General features: G+C 52.1%; 1 protein-coding gene across 7 annotated transcripts; it reads left to right on the top strand.

Moving 5' to 3' along the window:
• The first annotated feature begins 435 nt into the window (after positions 1–435).
• SLC6A12 (solute carrier family 6 member 12) lies at positions 436–25361 on the top strand. Of its 7 annotated transcripts, none has more exons than XM_046683937.1 (17): positions 436–529; positions 981–1055; positions 2947–3031; positions 5011–5288; positions 10625–10759; positions 12726–12866; positions 13762–13849; positions 14970–15102; positions 16395–16529; positions 17885–17988; positions 18320–18444; positions 18822–18934; positions 19412–19549; positions 20353–20455; positions 22276–22376; positions 22895–23065; positions 24271–25359. In XM_046683937.1, the coding sequence occupies exons 4-17, from the start codon at positions 5069–5071 to the stop codon at positions 24412–24414; spliced, it is 1851 nt and encodes a 616-aa protein (XP_046539893.1). In that variant the 5' UTR covers positions 436–529; positions 981–1055; positions 2947–3031; positions 5011–5068; the 3' UTR covers positions 24415–25359. The 7 variants fall into 7 exon arrangements, with proteins under 7 accessions (XP_046539893.1, XP_046539070.1, XP_046537505.1 ...); XM_046683114.1 differs by having other exon boundaries at positions 447–529; positions 984–1055; XM_046681549.1 differs by having other exon boundaries at positions 448–529; positions 941–1055.
• Positions 25362–25900: the final 539 nt, after the last annotated feature.

The raw sequence follows: 25900 nt of genomic DNA, 5'->3' as shown, positions 1-25900 counted from the left end.
AGGGCACCCACAACGAACACCAACAAATCCCTTAAGCACCGATGATATCCTAAGCGATTGACCATACTGTCTTTAGCCCTCTTGGCAACCCTGCAGAGTAGGGATCGGGAGCAGACATTCCCTTTACAGATCGGGAACAGGCTCAGATCCTTGTCTTGCTGATGTGACTGGGAAATGACAGAGGACAGGTCCAGAGACAGGTCTGCTTGACTGCAAACCTGCGTCCTTTCTAGATTATGCTCCTTGAGGTACGCTCTGGGCACCTTCTCTAGGAAAATCCCGAGGAAAAGGGCAGTGGTTGTGAAGTTCAGAGCCTTGCCTTGAAACCACAGAGGGCAGGTACTTAGTGGAAAACTCCAGGGCATGATTCACCCTCCTGCTGTGCCCTCGTCAGCGAGGCCAGCTCCCCTCCTGAGGTGCTCAGTGTCCAGCCTGGGAGGTGGTGGCTCCCGTCCTGCTGCTCTGTCCCCTGCCCTGAACATCCTCATCCCTCTTCCCTCACAAGGAGCTTGTACTGGGAGGGGGCAAGGTGAGAAGGGGGAGGGCGAGGGCCAAGGAGCAAAATGGGGAGAGATGCAGTTAGATGTGTCTCTGAGCCCAAGAGGGTGGTCTTGGGTCAGCGGCTACTGGGCGAGCACTGATCCTGAGGGAGGGGTGAGCAGTGGGAGTGGGGTGGGGGAGGGGGACCGGGGACAGAGGACTTGACTTCCTGAGGTTAGATGTTGTAATCCTGGTTCACAGACTTTTGGCTTCAGTCCCTCCTGCTGCTTGTGGTGTTTCTCTGCTCCTTCACTGCCCAATACATTGGCGCACGCACACACACGCACGCACACACACACAGAGTTGCTTTCTGCCTGGGAGTCCCTGGACAATGGCACCAATGACTCAGATGGGATTCTGAGCTGGAACGAACAGGAGAAAGAGTGAAGGTGGAGGACAGTTTCCCTTTCAGGTCCCATCTCTCTTGGCTTTCTCCTAAGCAGCCTCTCTGGGACTGTCCTGGGCATCTGAGCGCGGAGCTGAGTGGATCACAGGAGCCAGGCTCGGGGACTGAGGTGAGCCGGAAGGGGAGGGCTGGATCTGTCCTCGCAGTCTCTGAGAGCTGCCTCAGAGGGGTGGAGGGCTGAGGCCTGCGAGGCAAGACTGTGTCAAGAACTGTGTGTGTCTGTGGAGCAATAAACTGGGACCTGAGGAAAGTCTGATGTTTGGGAATCTTAGGACAGGGGTGTCACCCCAGCTTCTCCCTCACCCTCCACAGCATCTGAGTTGCTCAGGGACAAGCCTGGGAAGCAGGAAAGTCCATAGACCGGGGGCTGGCCACAGGGAGAGGGTGAAAGAGGCGGTGATTACCTGCCTGAAAGGGAGGGGGAAACAGACAGTGCCCAGTGAGGTGGGAAGGAAGAGAGGATGGGAGAAACCTCGGGGCATTCCTGAAGGCCTGTGACCTGCGTTTAGTGATTGCAGGTGAGGGGCTCCAGTCCTCCCTCTACCAGTCGAGCGTGGTGGGCTGGGGGCCAAGCGTCTCCCAGAAGAAGGGAGCTGCCCCTCCTCAGGGGTGGTGGGGGGCATGGGCACACTTGAGCCCAAGGCAGGCAATGAGGGAGCCGACGGAAGGTGCAGGCAGCTGCCAGCTGAGCCCAGCAGCCCATGGGTTGTGAAGGACTGGACAGGAGTCAGGTTTTGGTGCCATGCACACAGGTATGTGTGTGCAAATGGACGTGACGGGAATGGCACCAGTGTGTGTACAGAAATGAGAACTGGTATGTGGGGGTTGGCTGGAGCAGGGGCTGGGGCTTCCCGTGCCCCATATTCAGGGCTGGGCCACTCCTGTGCTGGATTTGGGGGTGCAATGGGACTGAGCTGGGGTCCCAGCAGCATGTGGGAGCAGCACTTCTACACTTGTCTGCTCCTCTGCTAGACCCTGGCGAGGCCTCTGGCCACATGCCCAGCTTCTAAGAGCAAAGTTAATTTTGGACCTTCTCGCCTCTTGAAGATTTCCTCAATGGGCAGCACTGAGCCCAGTGTGGGTGTAGGTATCTTTGCTTCAGGAGGGCATGGACATATGGTGAGGTCCATTCTGTGCCTCCATACCCTGCCGCAGCTCAGCAAAGCAGGTGGGCAACTGGGGAGGTGATGTTAGGGGCTGAAGAGGTGACCAAGCTGGGGTAGACCGTTGGGAAAGGGAGACATCTCAGAAGTCATCGTGACTGTGGATAACACTGTTGTATGGCTATTCCTAGCAAATGGGCTGGGGCAGCAGGGCACAGACAGGACCGGTGTGGGTGGCAGGAGGGTGGGGTGTACTGTTTTTTGGCTTTTAAAAGTAACCCCCAAAAGGAGAGCTCTGTACAGCTTGTACTCCTGGACATTTCTTCCCTGAGTCTAATTGAGTCCCGCTTCCTGCAGTTTGAGCCTGTTTCCCCTTGACTTGCCATGGCTTGGGCCAGTTTTCCTTTTCACATGCTTATGCTTTCATTCTGCCATTCCAGTTTTTCATTCTTATCCATAAATTATCCTCCTCCCAATAGTCTTTTTTTTAAACGCGTCACATCAGTGTCCGTTTATCAGTTCATGTTCTCTTCTCTTTCCTCCCCCATCCCCGATAGAACCCAAATCCTGTGCCCAAGCTGGGCTCTAAGATCTGCTTCCCCATCCCATGCTCTCCTCTGGTTTTCCCTTCATTTACTCCTTTTCCCCACCAGGTCTCCCCTCCTCGAACTGCTGAGGACACGTTGACCCTGAAATAGCAGCCTCTGGTCTGGGAACAGGAAGGCTTGTCTCCTGACTGCCCCCTTGGTGACCCTTGGGCTTGAGCTTGCCCTGAGCTGAGCTCCCCTATGGTTTGGCAAGCAGAGGCAATAATCTCTCCTTGTCTCTTATGGACCTCATTTTTTATCGCCCAGCCTCCTAACACCCATGTTGAGCAGAGGTCATTCTGTCTTCCAGGGGTACTTAAAGCCCAGAGCGGAGGTGTGATTTGCCTAAGGTCACCCAGCAAGTTAGAGACTCAGCTCCACCACTTATTGTATTGGTAAGTTTATTCTAACCATTAAAAAATGGTTTTACTGAGCACCTGCTGGGCATCAGTTCCTGTTCCTTAATCTCTCTGTGCTTCATTTCCTCACTTATAAAATGGAGTTAATAGTAATACCTACTTCAGAGATTTTTATGAAGGTGAACTTTAACAATGTATATAAAGAGGTGCATGTTTTTAGTACTTTGCTTACTCAAATGTTGACTGTTATTATTATTATTAGCTAAGTCTGGCCTGGAACCTGGGTTTCCTGTCTGGTGCTTTTCATCAATGTTTTGAGCTCATTCATTCATTTGTTTATAACGATTCGGGGGTCGTTCCTCAGGGTGGCGGCCCTAGTTCTGTAGAAGATACACAGTTGGGTTAGGTATCAGGAACTTTTCCCTGGAACCAGTCTGCCCTGTTCTTCCAACCTGAGGCTCTGGTTCTCAAAGCCCCCCTGGGGCCTGGCCACTCACTCTGAACCTGGAGCTCTTTTCCCTGCTTCCCCTCCTCCTCCCTTAGATCAGAGGCTGAAGGCCTTTGACTCCACTGGGTACCTCTCTCCTCATCTTCCCTCCTGGGCTGAGCTTGCAGTGGAACCTCTGAGGAGCTCCCAGTACCAGAATCTCACCCCGATGTGCTTTCCCATTCCTGGGGTGACCTGCACCCTCCGAGTCACCTTCAAAACTTTCCACAACCTCGAGTGGCTCCTGCTGTGCTTTTCTGACAGACTGGGACTTGGGCTGCTGCCTGGTTAGAAGGACCAACAAATCAACACAGACTCTTCTTTCAATAAAAAGAATCCCTGTCTTTCTCCAGAGCCTTGAAGCAGCGTGGAGCACTGGGTAGCTCCAGGTCGCTTTGATTCCCCAACATTCCTTGGAGGCAAGGGGCAGTGGGGCGCTTCCCCCTGCAGCCTGGGTGCCTCGTCCTGGCAGCTCACTGGAAGCACGGGCGAGGTGGCCTCAGGGTGATTGTGTGTGGGGAGGGAAGGGCAAACAAGAATTCTGGAGGCAGCACCACGATGCTGCAATGAGAGGGACACAGTAAACCTGTGAGTGGCCCACATCATTTTTCTGGAAATCCCGAGACCTTTGGGCTCTTTAGGAGGACAGGGAGTTGGGAAGGGCAACGACTGGTGACGTCAGGCAGCCACTTCTGGGTCTCCCTTGAGGGACCCACTCTGATCTGGAGATCACTACCACCCAAGTAAGGATCACTCTAGTCACCCCTTCTGCCACCAGGCCCCCAGCCTGTTCTCAGACAGAGGGATGGCCTGGAGAAAAAGAACCAGAGTTCCCTTGGAGCCCTACACTTGGCCCTGGCACCAATCCTGGTCTTCATCGGCCTTGTTCAGAGGCCTTGCCTTCTCCTCTCTCCTCCCAATCAGATGCCCAGAGCTAGTTGGCTCCCATGTTTACCCTGGTTGATCGATCACCTTGGCACAGAGATGAGCACACAATTGGCCAGGGGAAGACCATGCGGTCACCTTCACCACACCTGCCCTTGGCCCCCTGTCATCCCTGGCAGTCTTTGATCCCTTCTGGCCTGGAGGCCAGAGGCTGGGCTGGTGCCACTCGCTGGACGCTGAGGAGCGGGGGCAGATGGGCCAGTGGGGTTGGTGGCTGACTATAAAGAGCAAAAGGGACTTGGAATAAAAGACCCCAGGCCTGAGTTTTAATCCCAGCCTACTCCTGAACGGTTTTAGGCAAGTCACTTCATCTGTCAAGGCCTGGGTTTTCCCATCTGTAAAATGGGCAAATAAGATTTGCTCTGTATTTGTTCCTAGAGTCATAAGAGCAAAGTGTAACTTTAGGTGTAAACGTCCCTGAGAGTTTGGGAAGAAAATCAATAGTCTGACAACCTTAAACAATATTCCAACAATATTAACTATTAAAGCAATATTCCAGCAATATAAAAGATTAGGACACGGAGCACAGAGATCGGGGAGCGTGTGTTGGGGTTGTACAGCTCACTCCTTCTCCTCCCACCAGGCCGTGCCTTCTCACCTTCCTGCCCCACTCCCAGCTCTGTGGACTCCCAACCCATTGCATGGCTATGGAGAGCAAAGTGGCAGTCCACAAGGATGGGCCTCCTGTGGTCTTCTGGGTCCCTGAGGAGGGAGAGAAGCTGGACCAGGAAGGTGGAGACCAGGTGAAGGATCGGGGCCAGTGGACGAACAAGATGGAGTTTGTGCTGTCAGTGGCCGGGGAGATCATTGGGCTGGGCAATGTCTGGAGGTTCCCCTATCTCTGCTACAAAAATGGAGGTGGTGAGTTCACTTGGTGGTAGGCGTGATGGGGAGTGCTGTGTCCTGACAGCCGGGCTGCGCCTGCCTGGACGCCTCCTGGCTGGGCAACGGGTAAAATGGAAGGAGGCTGGAATGGAGTGGGAGGACTTGAGCTTGAGTTCTAGCTCCACCATGAGCCTCAGTGTCCCCCTCTGTGAAATGGGATGACACCCCACAGTGCTACTGTGAAGATTAAATGAGGCAAAGGGCAGGACCGAGGAATCCAAGTCTTTGATAAGCTCCTTCATTACTCTATACAATGTCAGTTGTTGATAGGGGTCATTTATTCATTCAACTAATATTGTGGGCCTACCATGTGCCACACACTGTTCTAGATGCAAAACAGAACATATTCCTGGTGTGTGATAGTCTAGTGAAGGGTAGAAGATTACGGACAAAACATGTGGTGTGTGAGACGGTGGTGAGCGGAATGGCAAGAAGCAGACCAGGGAAGAGGGCTGGGGAATGCCAGGTCACAGGGTGGGGAGTGGATTGTGAAATAAGGTAACCAGGAAAGGTTTTGTTGAGGAGGTGACATGTGAGCAAAGACTTCAGGTGAAGCACATTCCAAAAAGAGCGAAGGGCAAGTGCAAAGGTCCTGGGGGGAAAGTGCAACTGGCACGTTTGAGGAACATCAGAGAGGGGGGTGGCAGATGGGGGAAGACTAGGAGAGGAGGTCAGAGAGGTAAGAGGGCTCAGATCTTGTAGGCTCTGCTCCGAGTGAGATTGGAGCCACTGAAGAGTTTTGATCCGAGAAATAATATTATCTTATCTGTGGTTTTTTTAAACTAAAAAACATAATTTTATTACTTTTCAGCACTGGTAGTAAAAATGAGCAGAGCCATGGTGGGGAGGGGCCCAATTCATATATTTTTTTTTTTTGAGGAAGATTAGCCCCGAGCTAACTACTGCCAATCCCCCTCTTTTTGCTGAGGAAGCCTGGCCCTGAGCTAACATCCGTGCCCATCTTCCTCTACTTTATATGTGGGACGCCTACCACAGTATGGCTCGCCAAGCAGCGCCATGTCTGCACCCGGGATCCAAACTGGTGAACCCCGGGCCGCCGAGAAGCAGAACGTGAGAACTTAACCGCTGCGCCACCAGGCCGGCCCCCTGATTCATCTTTTTAAATGTATAATGAAATGCTTTTTAGTATATTCATAGAATTGTGCAACCATCACCACAGTTGATTTAGAACGTTCGCATCATTCCCCAAAGAAGCCCTGTACCCATTAGCAGTCGCTCTCCCTTCCCTCTTCCTGCCAGCTCTTGGCAACCACTAATCTGCCTTCTGTGGCCTTGGGTTTACCTACATGAAATATTTCACATAAATGGAATAATTCATTTATGTGAATTTATTTGTGAAAGCCAGATTCATTTTTGCCTTTTTTTTTTTTTAAAGATTTTATTATTTCCTTTTTCTCCCCAAAGCCCCCCGGTACATAGTTGTATATTCTTCGTTGTGGGTTCTTCTAGTTGTGGCATGTGGGACCTGCCTCAGCGTGGTTTGATGAGCAGTGCCATGTCCGCGCCCAGGATTCGAACCAACGAAACACTGGGCTGCCTGCAGCGGAGCGCGCGAACCTAACCACTCGGCCACGGGGCCAGCCCCCATTTTTGCCTTTTGAAAATACCTTTATCTTCTTGTGGAAATGATATGTTGTGAATATTAGAAACATTCTAGAAAGGTAAGAAAAAGAAACATTCCCATTTAAAGATAACCATTGTTTGGAAAATCCTTCTTTTTTTTTTTTGAGGAAGATTAGCCCTGAGCTAACTACTACCAGTCCTCTCCTTTTTGCTGAGGAGGCCTGGCCCTGAGCTAACATCCATGCCCATCTTCCTCTACTTTATATGTGGGGTGCCTACCACAGCATGGCATGCCAAGCGGTGCCATGTCCGCACCTGGCATCCGAACCGGGAAACCCCGGGTCACCGAGAAGCGGAACATGCGAACTTAACCACTGCGCCACCGGGCTGGCCCCAGAAAATCCTTCTAAACGCTATTTATATTTAATTTGACAAACATTTATTAAGCATGTATCTTGCTCTGCGACTTAAAACTTAGAGTTATCATTGCAAGCTGCTTGAAGTGATGACTCCAAAGAAAACAGAAATGGGATTTCCTGGGTGGGTCAGGACTATGGAGCCAAGACTGGGAGTGGGGGACTAGTGCTGGGCTTGAGATTAGGGAGGCAGGAAGAAGTGGTAGGAGTGGTAGCTTATTTCTTTGTCCTGGGCCACAGTTTCTTGGACATATAGGATGTTAGAGCTTGAGCTAAAGATGACCCAGTCTGAGCCCTCCTCTCATAGGGGAGGTTGCGGGAGCTCAGAGAGTTCAGCAACTTGCCCAAGACCACAGAGCTAGTTGGTAGCAGCAGGCCCTGGGAGCCAGGGGCTCCCCCTCCGTATGCATCTGGCCCCGTCATCTAAAAGGAGGGAGAACGAGGGCCCAGGAAACAGGGCTTGGGGTTCTGATGCTCTCCCTGCCTCTGCCCTGCCCAGTGGCTATGGCTGTAGCCTCTGTACTGGCATGGGCTGGGGTGGAGAGACCAGTACCTGTGACAGCATGCATGACACTGGGCTGAGCCTGGGCCATCTGTGAAATGGCAGGACCAGAGTAGGTGGCATCACATTTCCTGTGTCCTCTCTGTGACTTGCGTTCTTACTTTAGCTCTGTCCCAACCTAACTATTGGGAAAGACATGGTGCCATTCCTCTCTCTTCTTCTGTCATCTTTAACATGAGGGGCTACACAAGGTCAGGGGTCCCAATCCGGGGTCCCTGGTCTCTGGGGGTCTAAGGAGGAAGTAATGAAGGTCTAGGAATTAGTTTCCTTATTTCAGACAACTTAACAATGGATTTATGTAGGAACACGACTTCACAGTCTAACCCAAATGTCCATTTTTCACTCTAGGCTAAGATTGTACTAATTCATTGTGGCAATAGGGTTTATCTCAAGCTGACCATAAATAAGCCCTGGTTGGCAGTTAAATATGGTTTTTATTAATACATGCAGATAAATTAATTGTTAGTGACTAAACACAGTTCTATAGAGAAAAATCATTCAAAAGGGATGAAAAATAATAATAATGTAATAATGGTCTAATAACATCTTTGGTTACGAAAAAGCAGGGAGCCACTAAACTAGATTATCCTTAAGATACGGTACCCTCCAAAAGAGAACTTTGTGAAATTCTGAGTTTCCAGACTGTCAGTGGCTCAGGAAGGAGCACTGGGCAGGGGTAGCAAGGCATGCCTTGGAGCCGAGGGAGGGAGGTTAAACAAGCCTCAAGTTGCCCTGCCTCCACAGATCCCTGTGGGGCAGCACCGGGCTGCTTGTGCCCACAGCCTGGGCAGACGCCAAGAGAATTGTGGGCTGGGTCACCCTCCCAAAGCGAGGGTTCTGAGAAGTTCATTTGAGGGAGGGTGTTTGCAGTGATAGCGTGCTGGAAACCCAGGGAGAAGGCCAAGGATGGAGGCTGCCCTCTAATTGGTCCAGAACCACCCACCGCCCACTGCTCCCAGAGCCCCAGGCCAAGCACTGCCCTTTCAGGGTGGACTCGGCCTGAGTCCTGGGGTCCAGGCCTCCTGAGGGCACCCCAGCTTCCGTGGGGCTGACATCGACATTCCAAGAATAGAACTGAAGCCATCTGCTGTATCAGAGGGACCACCTCCACACAGCCCGTGGGAAGGAGCCTATGGGTCATGTGCCCCCACAAGCTTCCCATAACATGTCCTCTGGGAGAGTCCCCCAGCCACATCTTTTCTCCTGAACACTGTCCCTCAGCCTAGCCCCTGAAACCATCCAAGCCACTGAAACCAGCGTCAGCGGTGCTGTTGGCCCTGGGTTGACTAACACTCTAGCATTAGTCAGGATGTAAAGGCAATACAGAGTTTAAAAGGACTTCAGGACTTGGTGGAGAGGTACTGGCTTGCTGTGGCTCCCTATATGTTATGTATATCTTACCACATGCACACACAAAAACGTACATAACTTCCTACCCAGCAATTCCTCCCCTGAAAATTTATACTAACGAGCAAATTAGACAAGTGCACAAGGATGTGGGCACGGTCCCCATCCCAGCAGTGTGTAATGAGACAACCAAGAAGGCCAGTGACGGTGCTGTGACTTAGACTAGGATAGCTGCCTACGGGGGGCGTAGGACTCTACTGCCACCAGCATGATGATGGAGATATGTATTTGACATGAAAAGAGATTCATGATGCATATTTTAAAATGCATATAAGTAATATATAGTAGGTTCTCATTTTTGCAAAAAAAACCCAGTGTGTTTGTAAGAGAATTAGAAGACTATACAATGCTTTTTCCTTTCTTTCCCTTTGTACTTTCTAGTTTTTCTACAAAGTAATATGGATTATTTGAGAGGCATTATAATATAGTGGTTAAGGGCACAGACTCAGGATCAGACCACCTGGGTTTGTGGCTCAGTTTCCTCCCCTCTGCCTCAGCTTTTGAATCGTCAAACTGGCCTCAGTGTTCACATCTGTAAAATGGGGGTAACAACAGTACCTCCCCCATGGGCAGTTGTTTTGTGAGGTTTCTGACATTAGTGAGGCATTTAGATGAGTGCCTTATGCACAGTAAGCACAAAGTATGTGTCAGGGTTATTACTATGCACTAGACAATAATTCCTTCATCCATGGATATGCGTCTGAGGTGAGGTGTGTGCCTTAGTGACTGCAGTGGGCACTGTGGGCTCAGGGCATCTTCACATTCCATTTGCATGTGATTTGCTGGATGTCTTTTAGGCCTGGTCTCCCATTGGGGCCTGTAGGTCAGTACCTGATCCAATGGCACCTGCGAGCCCAGTTCCTGAGGATCTGCCTGAGTGAGGAATGGCCCCCTCTGCTGGGAGCCTGGTTCAGATCAGAGCCTGGTGGAGGGAAAAAACCCTCTGAAAATTGTTAGAGGGAAAATAATTTTTCCAAGGTGTTTTTGTTTGTTTTTCTCTAAAATGTAACAAACAATAATTTAATAAGCATATCAAAATATACAGAACACATGTTTTTGTTCCAAAAATAATAAGTTGACTACATTTGTGAAACACACTGAGAAAATAAATAGTGCATATATTAGGATTTCCACCTAAATTTCCATTTATTTCCCCTCAAAGGTCTTTCCTCAGCTGAGCAGGGTTCAGACTGGAAAATTTCCGCCTGTCCCTGCTTGCAGACAGGAGGGAACCGTTAGGCTGTGAGGAGGGAGATGAAGGATGGCAGGGCGGGCGCTGGAGCACAGCTCTGGGAGGGGCCCTGGGCTGGAAGCCTCAGCCTCTGCCTCCCTCTCCTCCGCAGGAGCCTTCTTCATCCCATACTTCATCTTCTTCTTCACCTGCGGCATCCCAGTGTTCTTCTTGGAGGTGGCACTGGGCCAGTACACCAGCCAGGGCAGCGTCACGGCCTGGAGGAAGATCTGTCCCCTTCTCCAGGGTGAGTGTTCTCGGTCCCCCTCCTGCCCTCCTCTCGGGCCAGCATCACGCCTCGCCCCTCCCCTTTTCCTCCCGTTCACTGCCTCCTTCATTCATCCCCTCTCATCCTTGCTAAGTGTTGCAGGAGACAGAGGAAGTATAATCAGGCTTTGTGGGGCCCAAAGCTTATACATCCTGGGGAGGAAGGTGTTCCTCAAGAAAGACAATACAAAATTACAAATGCAAAATTAGGTACAGAGCCTTGGAAAGGGCCCTTGCAAGTGAGGAACCCTGAAGCTTGATCTTTATCAGCTTCATGGAAAATATGTTCCTGAGTATATGGCATGGTCCCAGACATAGCTCCAAAGTATATAATAACAGTGATGATAATGATGATGATGTCTAGCATCTCTTGCGCCCTACTATATGTCAGGGCTCATGGAAGCACTTTACATGCATTTCCTCATCTAATCCTCCAGTAATAACTCTATTAACCTCATTTTGTAAATGAGAAAAAGGAGGCACTCACTAAGGATTTGGACCCGGGTCTCCCTGAGCTGGAAGTCCGCGTTCCTTCCTGTGTTAGGGATTGTGTTAGGGATAGCTCCCGCCCCTCTCTCTAGGGATCTGTTGGCACTAATGTGAGCAGTTTGTGGTGTCCTTCCACCACTCCATCTTTACTGATTGGGCCAGTCCCCTGGAGGCCAGAGGGAAACCCAAGGGGTCTCCTTGTCCCTGAGAGGTTCCTTGCATATTTGAAATGGAGAGAGGGCTCTTCTCCCCACGTTAGTCCCCAAGGGAGCCCCAGAGACTAGACTATCTGGGGTTGCCACCAAACTTAGTAGGTTGGACAGAGGTGGGCATGGTGGGAAAACACTGTCTCCTGAGAAGGACGGAAACCTGACCACTGAGAGTACAGCGCGTCCGGGCGCAAGGGATCTGCGGGCGGCTGCGCGCTCTAAACATCCCGCCCGCCGCCGCCCCCCGGGGTCCTCCCGCCCTCAGCAGCCCCAGCCGCCGCCCTCCCGCGGCCCAGCCCGAGGCTGCCGGTCCCCACGCAGGAAAGCCCGCCTGCCTCGGTCGCCCGGCGATAGGAACCATCGGGTGGGCTTGCCGGGCGCAGGGGGCGCTTTGTGGACAGTCAGCACTGATTTTCGGACCAGCCCTCCGACGTCCTACCGGGTGGCTCTCCACCAGTCCTTCGTTTAATAGTTCTTGGGCATCGACTTCCCGGGACGGCCTAGGGGACGCAGGACAAACGGGCGGGTCCTAACCCGGCCGAGTCCCGGCCCCACTCCTCCGGGCTGGCTTTCAGACCCCGGGACCGCCAGCCGCCCTGGCAGCGTGCTGCTTTCAAAATCACCGAGGGAAAGCTCCCACTTTGGTAGGACTGGGGGGCCGGCTGGGGAACAGACTCCGGGGGCTCGGCTGCGGAGCCTGCAGGCGCGGCGGGTCCGGGCGCGGCCTTCGGACAGCCACCGCGGCGCTCGTCCCTGCTGGTGGCTTCTGGGCTTTGCTCCTATTTTGAGACTGATTCTTGCCAAATTTTCCCTTTGTTCTTCCTGCCGCTTTTCATCTCACAAGTAATGCATGATTGTAATAGGAAAAGCTACAAAATGCAGATAGGCAAAAAGAGAAAAAACTTTAAAAGGTGAACTGAAACCCTATCACCTGGAGAACCACTTGTTAGCTTTCTGATGACGATCCTTCCAGAGTTTTCTCCGTGAAAAAGAAAAAGATGTACGTTCAAAAATATGTTATAAAAATGGGAGAGTGAATAGGATAGTGTTGTGTAACCTGCTTTTCTTATTTAAAAATATGCTGTAAATGGCTTCTCATGCCAATAAATGAACCCTGGTGGTTCTTTTTGTATAGCACCCAGTACCCTTCTAGCCACAACTGGCAGCTTCCACGTGACTTTTGTTGGCTAATGCTGATGTCTTGGATTCTCTTGTTGCTCCCACCCCTCCCCTGCTGCGCTCCCGAAGGCATTGGTACGGCGTCTGTGGTCATCGAGTCCTATTTGAACATCTACTACATCGTCATCCTTGCCTGGGCTCTCTTCTACCTGTTCAGCTCCTTTACCTCCGAGCTGCCCTGGACCACTTGTACCCATAACTGGAACACAGGTATGTGTCGTTTGAGCCCCTGGAACGGGGCCTCTCCCTAGGGCTGGTCTCGTGGTTGCTGGTGATTGGCAAACAGTAATGGAGCGCATGGTGGGACTTGCCTCAAAGCTAAGCTAAGTGAGCTCTGGTGCCAGTGCTGCCACTGAGCCTTTTGTGGGACTTTAGATCAGCCACTAGGAGAACTGAGAACCCAGTGGGACTGTGAATGTGTCATGCAACTGCAAGGGCTTAGCACCACTCCCTCATCCATTCAGTTAACAAATATCTATCGTGCACCTGCTGTGTGCCAAGCACTGTGCTGGGTGCTAGGAGTCAAGGGTGAACACGAGCAGCGTGGACCCAGCCCTCGCTGAGCGTACAGCCTGGGGGTAGAAACAAGCAAATTAACAAAACAGTTGCAGATGGTGATGGGCGAAAGACACAGTGCAGTGACTGTATCCTGACGGAGGGAGAAGTGCTGGTTGAGGGCTGAAGCAAGGAGAAAGCCTGCCGTGTGAGTGGCATCCCAGGCCGGGGAAGGGCAGGCGCGGGGATTCAGTCCGTTTATCTATCGAGTGGAGACAGGCTGGGCGAGTCAGGAGAGTGCTGTCCATACGTGGGGCTGAGTGGATCTGAAGTCTGGATTGTGTCAGAGGTTGGCGGGGTGGCCAGAGGGGCAACCAGAGTCACTGGAACAGGAGTAATGCAGGGTACGTGCGGCGGGGGGCTGGTCCCATGGACCACCCGAGCAGTCAACTCCTGACACTCTGGAAGGTAGGGGCTCCAAAGGAAGCTTTGGGACTGGGAATGAGGGGGACTGCCAGGCTGCAAGGCCAGAGGCTCAGGGGACTAGGGTGTGTGGGCACCTCTCCCCGTCTCATCCCTAGCTGAAACGCACCCACCTTGTCCCCAACAGAGCATTGCATGGACTTTCTGAACCACTCGGGAGCCAGCACAGAGACCCCCTCTGAGAACTTCACCTCCCCTGTCATGGAATTCTGGGAGTAAGTGCTGGGCCTGGATGCCACGTGCCAGGGGGCCCCAAGCAGAGGAAATCTAAATGTCTGAGGCCTAGGACTTGGGGTGCAAGTTTAAGCGTCCCTGTGCATGCTTTCTAGCACTTACCCTCCTCCCATCCTCCCACCCCACACATCGCTGAGAGATGAGGGAACACTCACATCTACCCACACCGTCCACCTACACCCTTACCCCAAATCTGCCTGTGTCCAGCTAGACTCGCACTTTATCCATGTCGACTTGCACGCCCACACATGCCTACCTACACCTCACATCCCCCTGCACCCCCCACACCCACCTGCACTTACACATCTACCCACACATGTCCAGTGGTGTCTGGCAAACAGTCTGAACCAGCTTAGGAGAACTGACTGTGCACATCTCTTCCCAACTTTGTGATCAGTGATGTCATGTTGGTAGCTTGAAATTGGCCAAAGTGGGAGTATTTATACCACAGAAAGTGGCAAAACCTACACTCACACATCCACTCTCCTACATGACTACTTACATCCTTACATCCACCCATGCCCACATGTGTCTACTTTTTTACACACTTACCTAAAACTGACACTTATTCACCAACACTCTCACATGTCTACCTACACCCTCACACATGTATGCCTTCACGTTACCCAAACCTCACACCTGTCTACCTACACTCTCACACACACACATTTAAATCACCCCCATATGCATCTTTAGATACTAACACACATTCAGCCTGTCCATTTGATACCCATATACTTGCTCATCAACTTGCAAATATAAATATCAACTCTCCATATACTCATTCATACATTCCTCACCACCTTCACTCACTTTCTCTCTCTCCCCCTCTCTCTCTCTCTGTACAACAGAGAAAGCTGGATGAGTTAGAAAGACAAAGATACCTATGGGATTACGTGACTTGGTCTTCTAACAGCCAGGGGCATGCAGACCACAGGTGGGAACGTGGTATGCCACAGGGCAGGTGGAGTGGGATAGGGGTGGGGGAAGCCTGGAATATGAGATCTGTGGAGTCAGCTCTAAAATCAGGAGACTTGATGACAGAGGCAAGTTGTCCTCTCTAGTCCTTCCGCTGGTTATTAATTTTTCCCAATCCATCAGGAGACGAACCCTGGGCATCACCTCGGGCATCCACGACCTGGGGGCCCTGCGCTGGGAGCTGGCCCTGTGCCTCCTGCTTGCCTGGGTCGTCTGCTACTTCTGCATCTGGAAGGGGGTCAAGATCACAGGCAAGGTGAGGTGTTCTGGCTCTTGGTAAGCTCTCTGTGGCCCCCGGAGTCCATAGGGACACTCCCAGGGGTCTCTCTGGAGAACTGAAAGAAAGATTCTTTAAGGGAGAGGCATAGTGAGAACAGGGGAAGTCTGTAGATTTGAGCTCAGTATAAGCCAAGACTTTCTTTTTCAATATGACTTTAAAAGACCTGTTTAAGTAAGTAATGTCGAGAGCAAGGTAAGAAACATGGAAGCACTCCGTCGCAGCCATCAGTGCAGAGCATCAGCATGACGGCAGGTTGGATCCGCTCATCCTGGCCACTTCTTGCTGGGCAGCCTTCTGGTTCCTTTTATGTGTATGCATGTGTGTATCAGTGTCTATTAAGTGTGTATATTACACAATTAGGATCATATACTCTTGTGACTTGCTTTTTGTATTTAACAACGCATCAAGACAATGTTTAGTATGGACCAGCAAACAGAGCTGTCTTTGAGGTGGTGAGTCTCCAGTCTTTGGAGGGGTTGTAGCTAAGAACGGACAACAGTGGCTTGTTGTATGCTTAGAGAGAGTTCAGACTTGAGCATTAATTCCAACCCAGAGAATCTGAGACTGATGTTTCATGCTTTGTGAGGCTGGAATAGACAGGATCCCGACTCCTCTCGTTATCCTGTTCCTGCAGCAGCCTCCCTTCCCAGATTGTTGTAACGGTAATGTGATCGTAACGATGAAAACAGTTAATAGGAATAGAACAGAGAATGCCGCCGCCTCTGGTGAGGGCTGAGCTTGGTCAAGGCAGAGTGGGGCCCCCTCTGTGCATCTCCAGATTCCTGAGGTCAGGCCACTGCTGCTTCCCCAGCCTTAAGCCTGGAAAATAGAGTTTAAACTTCCCCACAGAGCACTGAACAAATCTGGTCCTCCTCCCTGTGGCGAAGGGGAATCCCACCCTCGCCAGGGTCCTGGGGAGAACAGCCAGGATAAGCGGTTAAGGGAGACCAGATTCTGGATTTAAAGAGTCTTTGAAATGTTATGGCTGGAAACCTGCGCCCCTGCCTGTCCTTCCTCCTTCCCCCTGGCCCTGCTGTTGTGCATCTCGCACCCTGCCGCGGAGCCTAGACCCACTGGAATGCATCCAGGAAGGTGTGGGAAGTTTCATGTGCTCGCCCCCACTCAGCTGTCTCTAAGAACGTGCTGGACACTCAGCTGGGCGTGGCTGTGCTGCCTGGGGAGGGGTGACAGGAGGACCACCGCAACTCCTGTCACCTCCTGGCTGCTGTGTCCCCACCGGGAGTGACCTTGGCCTGCTTCCCCTCCAGGTGGTGTATTTCACAGCCACCTTTCCCTACCTGATGCTGATCATCCTTTTGATCCGCGGCATCACCCTGCCCGGAGCCTACGAGGGCATCATCTATTACCTGAAGCCAGATTTGTTTCGCCTCAAGGACCCCCAGGTGAGTACGGTGCTGGGGACCATCTCCCCAGACGTCTCCCACCCTAAGTCAGATCTGCACTTCTGAAAATCTTTGATTGGTCTTGTCTTGGTTTAAAGGCAATAGATGTCACTAGAGAAAAATTAGACTATATGGAAGAAAATATGAAAAAGAAACTAAAAATCTTTTGTAATCCCACCACTCAGCTGTAATCTCTGTTAGCATTTTAGTACATTTCCTTCCGACATTTTCTTCTACGTGGTATGTGTGTGTCTGTGTTTTAACGTAGTTGAGGTAATTATATAGAGACAAATACCTTTTTTTTCACTTTAGTCATATTGTAAGCATTTCCCATATTATTAATTTGTAAATGTCATTTTTAACCTTGCATAATTTTCCTCCATAATCCATTCATTCATTCATTCATTCAACCAAATGTGCTGAGGACCTGTAAGTGCCCAGTCCAGCTCTTGTGCTGGCGATGGGCTGTGTGCCCAGCAGACCAGGACCCGCGCCCTCTGAGTGCTCACACCTGGGGCCAGTGTCGTCATTTACTCAAGTCTCCCTCTGTTCTGGGACATTTAGGTCATGTGTTTTTCTAATTTATGATTGTATATACAGCTGCAATGAACACCTTGCCTTTAAATCAGTGACCACACCTCTGATTATTTCCTGACTGCAGTTAGACATGGGGTCACTAAGGCCAACAGTGCGCACGTTTTAAGGTTCTTGACATGTACCAGCCTAGAGCGATGGAGGCTCCCACTGCCTATGTCAGGGGGCCCTTTTTTCTGCAGGCCGCAAGAGGTTCAATCATAATTTATTTTCATCTTTGATAACTTGATCGGTCAAAACAGTATCATTTTGTTTTTCACTTTACTTTTTTTAGTACTGTGAGGTTGGACATTTCCCCACGTTTATTGGCCGTTTCTATTTCCTCTTGTCCGAGCACACTCTTTGTCCTCCATAGAGTCCTGGTGGGTTTTTCTTTATATTTGAATGGAGCAGCCCCTTCGCCCCATCGGGGCTGCACAGTCTGTTTGCTGAGTGAGTGCAGGTGCCTCTTGGCTCGCCCTGCAGGCAGGCCTGCCAGCTCTGGGCCACAGCCGTGGGGTGTGGACTCCACCTAAGAAATTCAAGTAACACACTGTGTTTGGTGCTTACTAAGTGCTCACAGAGCCAGATTAAAAGTGGGCCCTGCCTGTGAGCAGACGAGGACTGTTAATGGAGAGCTGGGATGGACACGATTCTCGGGGAGCCCCGAGGGGCCAGGCCAGCTCTGTGGGGGAATGGGTTGGGTCTCTGGTCAGCTGGCCCCAGGCCCTGGCAGGCTCCCTCCTGCTCTCCCTGCACCACTGTCTTGGGGTCTCACGTAGGTGTGGATGGACGCCGGCACCCAGATCTTCTTCTCCTTTGCCATCTGCCAGGGGTGCCTGACAGCCCTGGGCAGCTACAACAAGTACCACAACAACTGCTACAGGTAGGGACGGCGGCTGGGGCCTCTGAGGACCCTGCCTACCTGTGGTCCAAGGAGGGCGGGGTCCTGGATGAGACTCAGTCAGGGCGCCCAGGCCTTCCTCCTTTGTTTTCAGGGAGTTACAAGCTGTGTCAGACTGGCATTGCAGTTCATCTCCCAGACTGAATGTCTTTTCTCCTCCCTTTTCTCCCTCCCTTCCCTCTCTCACCTTCTGACACCTCATCTTTGTCTTTTTCTCCTCTCTTTACCCTCTTACTGTCGTTTGATCTGTCCTCCACGGTGGATCTTTCTCCCTTTTCCTTCCTGTCTTGCCTGTCTTCACCCTGCCCCGCAGGGACTGCATTGCCCTCTGCTTCCTAAACAGTGCCACCAGCTTTGCAGCCGGGTTTGTGGTCTTCTCCATCCTGGGCTTCATGTCCCAAGAGCAGGGGGTGCCCATTTCTGAAGTGGCTGAGTCAGGTAGGTGCTACTTTGCTGTCTGGGACCTGAGGGGAAGGCGGGTCAGAGCACACAGATCCCTCCTACAGAAAGGCAGTGTTCCAGAAGCTGGGTGGTGGACCTCTTAGCATCTGGGGGCATGCTTGGCACAGGGCGGGGCCTCCATAACTGGGGTGGGGGGAGGGAGAGGGGAATGGATGGGTTACTTGCGTGGATGGAGGAAGAGCATGCTCCCCAGCACCTAGGAAGAGCGAAATAATGGGCGGAATCACCCTGACCTCTTGAACAGTCCCAGACACGTACACTCACTCATGCACACCCACACACCGCACCTCCGGACAGGGCTCTTCCCTAGGGCAGCGAGAGCGCACTCCCCTGATTGTGCTGTGTGTGGGCAGGTCCTGGTCTGGCCTTCATCGCATTCCCCAAGGCTGTGACTATGATGCCCTTGTCCCAGCTGTGGTCCTGCCTTTTCTTCATCATGCTCATCTTCCTCGGGCTGGACAGTCAGGTTCGTCACCCCCGTGCAGCCCCTCCCTGACCTGGTGGCCCTCTTGCCAGCTCCTGCATTTCCTTCCCCCAAACCCCTCTCCCCTGACCGTACATTCTGGGCCCCCTCCACTGTCCAGGGCTTATCCTTGAGGTTGGTTGGGTGACCCCCGCCCTGAAACCCTCTTCTGGGAGGGGGCTTCCTGCGTTGTTTCCCCGGGCCTGACCCTTCCCCAAACATGGACACTCCTCCCAAACGTCCCTCCAGTCTCCCTCCAGCTGCCCAGCCCTGCGCCTGAGCCGTGGGGACAGAGCATATCTCCCCCCAACTCTCACTGCTGGGAGCCTCTTGGAGATGTGCCCAAGGGCAGGGCTGGCCTCCCTCAGGGCACCCCCACTTCTGCCCGTTGCACCCTTCCTTGCACTGCTGTGTGAGGCTGTGCCACGGACGGTCCAAGGGCTGCGGCCCCTCTCACCCCAACTTCCCTCCTGCCCACAGTTTGTCTGTATGGAGTGCCTGGTGACGGCCTTCGTGGACATGTTCCCCAGGCAGCTCCGGAAGAGTGGGCGGCGAGAGCTCCTCATCCTCGCCATCTCCGTCACGTGCTACCTGATAGGGCTCTTCCTGGTCACCGAGGTGAGCAGGGGCGTGTAGCCTGCAGGCTGGGCTCCAGGGTGAGGGAGCCATGGGGGACACCACTGACCCTTCTCAGAGCCCTTCCCTCATTTGCTAAATGGGGGTGTTGACACCAGCCCTTCCTCCCTCATAGCATGGTTATAGGCACCACACCGTGGAACATACCTGTATTCGTTACTTCTCTTTTGGCTTCAGGTAACAGAAACCAAATGCAAGCTGGCTTAAGCAGAAAGGGGAATTTTGGGGTCAGGAAACTGAAAAGTCTAGAGCTATTTTGGTTTCAGGCATGGCTGGATCCAGTTGCTCTAATGACATCGTCATAAATGCTCCTCTCTATCTCCTGGCTCCCCTTTCCTCTAGTAACTTCATTCCTAGCCAGATTTCCCTCTTGATGTTAAAGAAGGCTGGCGCAGCTTCAGACTTCCCTTCTGCCACCCGATCAGCCCCAGAGGAAAGAGAGCACAGCCAGTGTCTGGCCGTGACTCTTCTGCAGGCCTGGAGCAGGGAGAGGAGCACACCTAGAGTGAAGTAGTGTCAACTTCCAGAAGATGGGGTGCCAGGCAGACAAAACAGTGTGTGTCCCCCCGTTCCCTGTGTCCTTGCAGACGTCTGAGATTGTTGTCCTAATGTTAAAAGAGGGGCCTGAAGGCAGGGCCAGGCAGGGCAAACTCCTTTTAGATGCAAGGAATGACTTCCCATGGGCTGGGCAGGCTGGCACCCCGATGGGTGTTGGCCTCTCCCTATGGGCAGAACGTGCCCCTGTCTCCACTGGCCAAGGCCCAGCTCCCCTTCCTTCTCCGCAGGGCGGGATGTACATCTTCCAGCTGTTTGATTATTACGCTTGCAGTGGCACATGCCTGCTCTTCCTTGCAGTGTTTGAAGTAATCTGCATCGGCTGGGTGTATGGTGAGTGGGGTGGGGGCAGTGGGGAAATGGGGGTGGGGAGGAGGTGCTGCTGGGGCCCAGCTAAGGGCAGATTTGCCCAGGATGAGATGGGGTGTGCTGGTCCCTGTTCCCACAAGTCTTTGTATTGTTGTCTTGGTTCTTTTCACCCGGGGAGTTTATCCACTGCTGGGAACCCGAGAGTTTCTCACCGCGGCAGGTGGAGCTGTGATAATGACAAACCCCATCTCCTTGAATAGTGAGTGTAAATAACAATGCACAGAGAGAGGCCCCCAGGCCCTTCACGGTGGGCATCCTACTCAGAAGGGAGCTTCAGGGCCATTTAGTCTGACCGTCCACAGACTCCTACATTCCCTTTCAAAGCTATCACCAGACTGTGCCTGGACACTTGCATGGACAGGACGCTCATTGCTGTGCTTTTGAGGTGGGCTTTTCCATTGTGGCTGTTATGCATTTCTTTCTTGTATTGGTTGAATTCTGCCTTCCATTGACTTCCACCAACAGCCCTGGCCCCCTAACAGAGCTAGCTAAGCGGTGGTGCTGAATGCCGTGGTGCCCACGCCGTTATTGTCCCTGTTATAATAGGGGAGAAACCTTCAGTTACTGAGCCAACACACTACTGTGTGCCAAGCACTGTGCTGGTTGTGTCACTTGCTTTCTCACAATCGGCACAACAGCCCTTTACAGAGGGAAAGTGAGGCTCAGAGAGGTTAGGTCTCTTGCCTAAGCTCACACAGCTAGTAAGTGGAGGAGCCGTCATCACACCCCAGGTCCGTCTGGCTTCACTGTACCAGGTTAGGGGAACACATCACCACTGTCATGAGGCGTAGGGCAGGGAGGGTAAGTGGGTGCCACATGGGAGGGCCTCAGGACAAGTCATGAGTAGGAAAGTTTTTATTTTTGCTACCGTAAGCCTTCCTATTTGGGGTCCTTTCCTCTTCCTGGAAACGTCTCCTACCTACCCACTCAAGCATGTCCTGTCTTCCTGAGTCCCCTACAGCTTTTCAAAGCTCGTTCTCAGACAGGATCTGATAAATTCAATCACAGTGAGGTATAAATGGCGATAAGCCTTAATAGGTCACACCTACCGAGCTAGAATCTGGTTTTTAACTGGGGAGAAATTTAGGAGCCATAGGAATGACTCTTTAATGGTCATTTCACACATCAGGGGTCAGTAGGAAGGTACTTTTCAGTGAGGGGAGGTCAGAGGGCCTTCCAGTGTCTTGACCAATCAGAGGATACAGCAGATGTGGAAACCTAAGGACATTAAACAAAACGGGACAAAACCAGTCAGTGTGCTCACACACATGAACTAGCCCTCTCCCCGTGCTGTACTCGGATGCACACAGGTTCCTGGAGCCTGGCCTCTGGACTGGTGTTCGTTCCCATAGCTGTCTGGCCCTGGATTGAGTTTAGCATGCTCTGCTTGAACAGTGGCACCCTGGCTGTTTCGCTGTTTTTGACTTGAAACTGAATTCGTCTCTGCTACACAGATAAACAAGCATTTGTCCCGCTGCTGAGCCCCATTTTAGGCTCCTGCCTCCCCTGTTGTTAGCATGGTGGGGTGTTCATCCCTAGACAGGGACACAAGAGGAAGCACAGGGAGGTCAGGGGACTCTCAAGGGCCCCAGCTTGTTGGCAGCAGCCCCTTCTCTCTCCCCACTCCCTGTGCTGTGGCTGGTGTGCCAGGGCCCCACCTCGTTTATGTGCCCTATCCAGGCTCCCTGCACAGGGTGGGAAGAAGGGCATAAAGCCAGGTCCCAAATCCCCACGAGCTGTTCCCACCTCCTGTCCTCACCCTCTTTCCCCAACATCCTGGGCAGGAGCCGACCGTTTCTATGACAATGTTGAGGACATGATTGGCTACCGGCCATGGCCCCTGGTGAAGATCTCCTGGCTTTTCCTGACCCCTGGACTTTGCCTGGTATGTGCCCACCAGCTACCCTGCTCTTCCTTCCTGCCTTCAGCAGACTCAGGGAGATGAGGAACAGGAAGCCTGAGCTCTGGGGCTCTTTCCCTGCCTGTCCAGTCTACCTCGGGAGACTGATCCATTCCCTCTTCCGTGTTGGTTCCTCTGCCCTCTTTTCTGGGCCATCTCATCCAGCTCTTTGCTTTACCGTCGCTGTCATCTATTCCTGCTCCTGCTCCATACCTTTCTCATTGCACCTCCATCCATCTGTCTGATTTCCCAGTTGTTGGTCTGTCTGTCTGTCTGTCTGCTTGGGGCTCCTGCATCCCTCCTCCTTCCTTTACATCTACTCCTGTCTCAGTCTTCAACATGAGTGATGCCTTGGCTCATAATTTGCAATGGCTTTTACTATCCCACCTCATAGATGCACCACAGTGTAGTTACCTTGTCCTCTGTCACTGGATAGTTAAGTAGCTGAGGAAAGGGTTTCAGTGCTCTCCATCTCATCTGTTTCTCCCCCTCCCTCTTTCCAGGCCACTTTCCTCTTCTCCTTGAGCAAGTACACACCCCTCAAATACAACAACATCTACGTGTACCCTCTCTGGGGGTACTTCATTGGCTGGTTCCTGGCTCTCTCCTCAATGGTCTGCGTCCCACTCTTCATCATCATCACCCTCCTGAAGACTCAGGGTTCCTTCAAGAAGGTAGGTGGCTGGGGGAGGTGACGCATTAAAGGAGGGTGCTGACAGGGTGGACACCATGGCTGGGGCTGGCTCCGAGTGGACAGCAGCCCTTCAGTCCAGGGAACCTTAAAGAGAGGGTCTTTGAAGACCAGTCCAGTGGTTTCATTTTCAGAAATGTTCAAAAGTCCTAGATTCCCACACCTTCAGAATCCAACTTCCAGCAGATCATCTGGGCAGGTTTACCAAGGGTAAACTGTTAAAGGGTTAGGGGGAAACAAGTAACAAACAAAAACATAAATGGGCCCAGACACAGAAGTTTATAGAGCCCAGAGTCCTTGATCTCAGGAAACCGATAACCGGTTATCACGGTTCATTGCACAGTCTCCTGGCTTCTTCTCTTCACCCTGCCTGGGGAGCCACAAGCAAAAGGCTCCCGGTTTAGAGTTTGGGACATGCCTTCCTGGAAGGGGATATAGCTTGTGTCCCACAAAGACATTACATCTGTAGAAATCCATCTGGCCTACAAGTAACAGAAAACCCAACCTGCAATAAGCAAATAGACTTATTTTTTTCTTACATGTCAAGAAGACCAGAGACAGAGGTTTCCGGCATTTGGTTCAGCTGCTTAAAGAGGCCCTTAGAGCCAGCCTCTTCCTATCTTTTTGCACTTCCCTCATGAGCATGTTGTCTTTTCATCATCATGCTCATGACCTCATGGTCACGAGAAGGTGGCTGTGATTCCAGTCATCACACTGGCAGTCAAGCCAAGAAGGAGCAGGAGGAGATGGCACCAATAACACCAATAATGACAGTAACAGTAGTGCTACCAAGAATAAGAAAAAAATAGATACTTATTAAGCATATAATAATAAGAAGAAGAACAAACAAAGACACTTATTGATCACTTACCCTGGGCCAGGCCCTGCTCTCAGAGGTGTGACTGTCATCCTGCTCAGTGTACAGATGAGGCCTGCAGGGCTAAGCGGGTTGCCTAAGACTGCACAGGTCGTCGGTGCAGAGCCGCAACTGAGACCAGGCAGTTCACACGCTTAATCTCCACCTCGTTGCCTCTTCTCTCTTCTCAAGATATTCAGTCGTTTATTCACCTGTGTTCGACTGAGCCGCCCCCTGTGCCTGGCTCTGCCGGCCCCTGGGGACACAGACATGAGGACACATCTCTGCCTCTCTCCCCAATACCACCCACTCACCCCCTCTTCTCTCCACAGCGCCTGAGACAGCTCATCGCCCCTGACCCCAGCCTGCCAAAACCCCAGCAGCACCTGTATCTGGATGGTGGCGCAGACCAGGCCTGCAGGCCCTCCCCAACGAAGGAGGGGCTGATATCTGGGGAGAAAGAGACCCACTTGTAGGATGTGGCTGGAAGCTGAGTGGCTACTGAGCCAGGAACCTCGGTCAGGGCCACTCACTAACTTCCAATGGACAGCCTTCGCCTCTGTCCCCTACCACAGTCCTGCTGAGAACCTTTCAATGTCCCTGGGGACCCCCAGAGGGACGCCAGCCTCCTCTCCTCTCCTCAGCTGCAGCAGCTCTTCCTGACGGGCTAAAGGTGGTCCCCCTGGGACGTGCCATGCTATGAAGCGACTCCCTGTCGGAACACACCATCTTATTATAAAGGAGGGTGGTCTGATTCTAACACATATTGTGAGGGAACTCCCACTGCAGGGATGTTTCCTGTTCGAGCTTACTGTATGCCATGATCTGATTCAGAGAGCCCAATGGAACATACCGCGTTGGAAGTGGCAACTGAACACACCACACTGGATTCTGACATTCCATTAAACAGGGTCCTTCATGAGGCTTAGCGTTCTGGAGTTCATGGCGAAGGAACTAGAGAAACGGCCAGGAGGCAAACCTTCACATGCCACCATTGTCTTGAGTTTAACTGGAGGTGGTCTCTCAAGGTGTTCCCAGCTCCAGCTTCAGTTCCACACTCTTGCAATGCTGTCATCAACTCATTGGAATGGAAGGGACTTAGACACAATCCCTTGACTTTGCAAATACACAACACATATGTCTCTACGGGCCTCTGCCCAAAAAAAGACATTGCTAACCCATCACAGGTCCTTTCCCACCTCAATCCTTGTAGATATAGTGCTTCAGGCAGTCCATTTGCCATCCTGCTTTTGTTCAACCCCCTGACTCCATGGATGAGGAAACTGAGGACCAAAGAGACAAAGAGACTTTTTCAAGTTCACACAGCTCCCCAGGCCAGATGTACAACTAAAACCTGGTCACCTTGTTCTCAGGCCAGTGTTCTCCCCGTTACAGCCTCCTGCCTTAGTTAACAAGCACGTATGGATCGCCTGCCGCCGTGTGCTAGCCTTCTTTACCTCGCCCCATTTCTGCTCCATTCTGTAGTGCTGGGGTAGGAGGGAGGGAGGTCCCCTCTGTGAAGGCCATGAGCAGTTCCCCCCAGATTGGTGCCCCACCTCGGTATTCTTTCTGCCAGCCCATACTCATCTGACCAGATGTCCTCTGGACCCTTTGTTCTTGCCATGTTCCGTCTCCCTTCCCCCAGCGGAGGCCTTGGCGTCTGCAAAGCCCCCTGGTCTCCCACAGAGACGGAGGTGTGTGTCGAGGGTGCTTCTCTCCCCATGTCCCTACCAAATCACCAGACCCTTCCCTGGCTGGAGAAGGCTTCCTGGAGGAGGAAGGCAGGGCTGGATAAGTTCCACGTTCTTGTGTTCAGAAGGGAAGCCAGGAGAGGGATGGGAGTGGGGTAGGGGGAATGGTGCATAGGTACATGTCTGCCCAGTGGACAGAGTGAAAATCTGGCCAGGGTGAGTTCCATCCTGACAGCCCCAGGCCATCCTCAGAGTATCCATCATCCTTTGC

This window comes from Equus quagga, chromosome 1, assembly GCF_021613505.1.
Source record: "Equus quagga isolate Etosha38 chromosome 1, UCLA_HA_Equagga_1.0, whole genome shotgun sequence".
NCBI classification, from domain to species: domain Eukaryota; kingdom Metazoa; phylum Chordata; class Mammalia; order Perissodactyla; family Equidae; genus Equus; species Equus quagga.
This window is presented reverse-complemented; position numbering and strand designations above follow the sequence as displayed.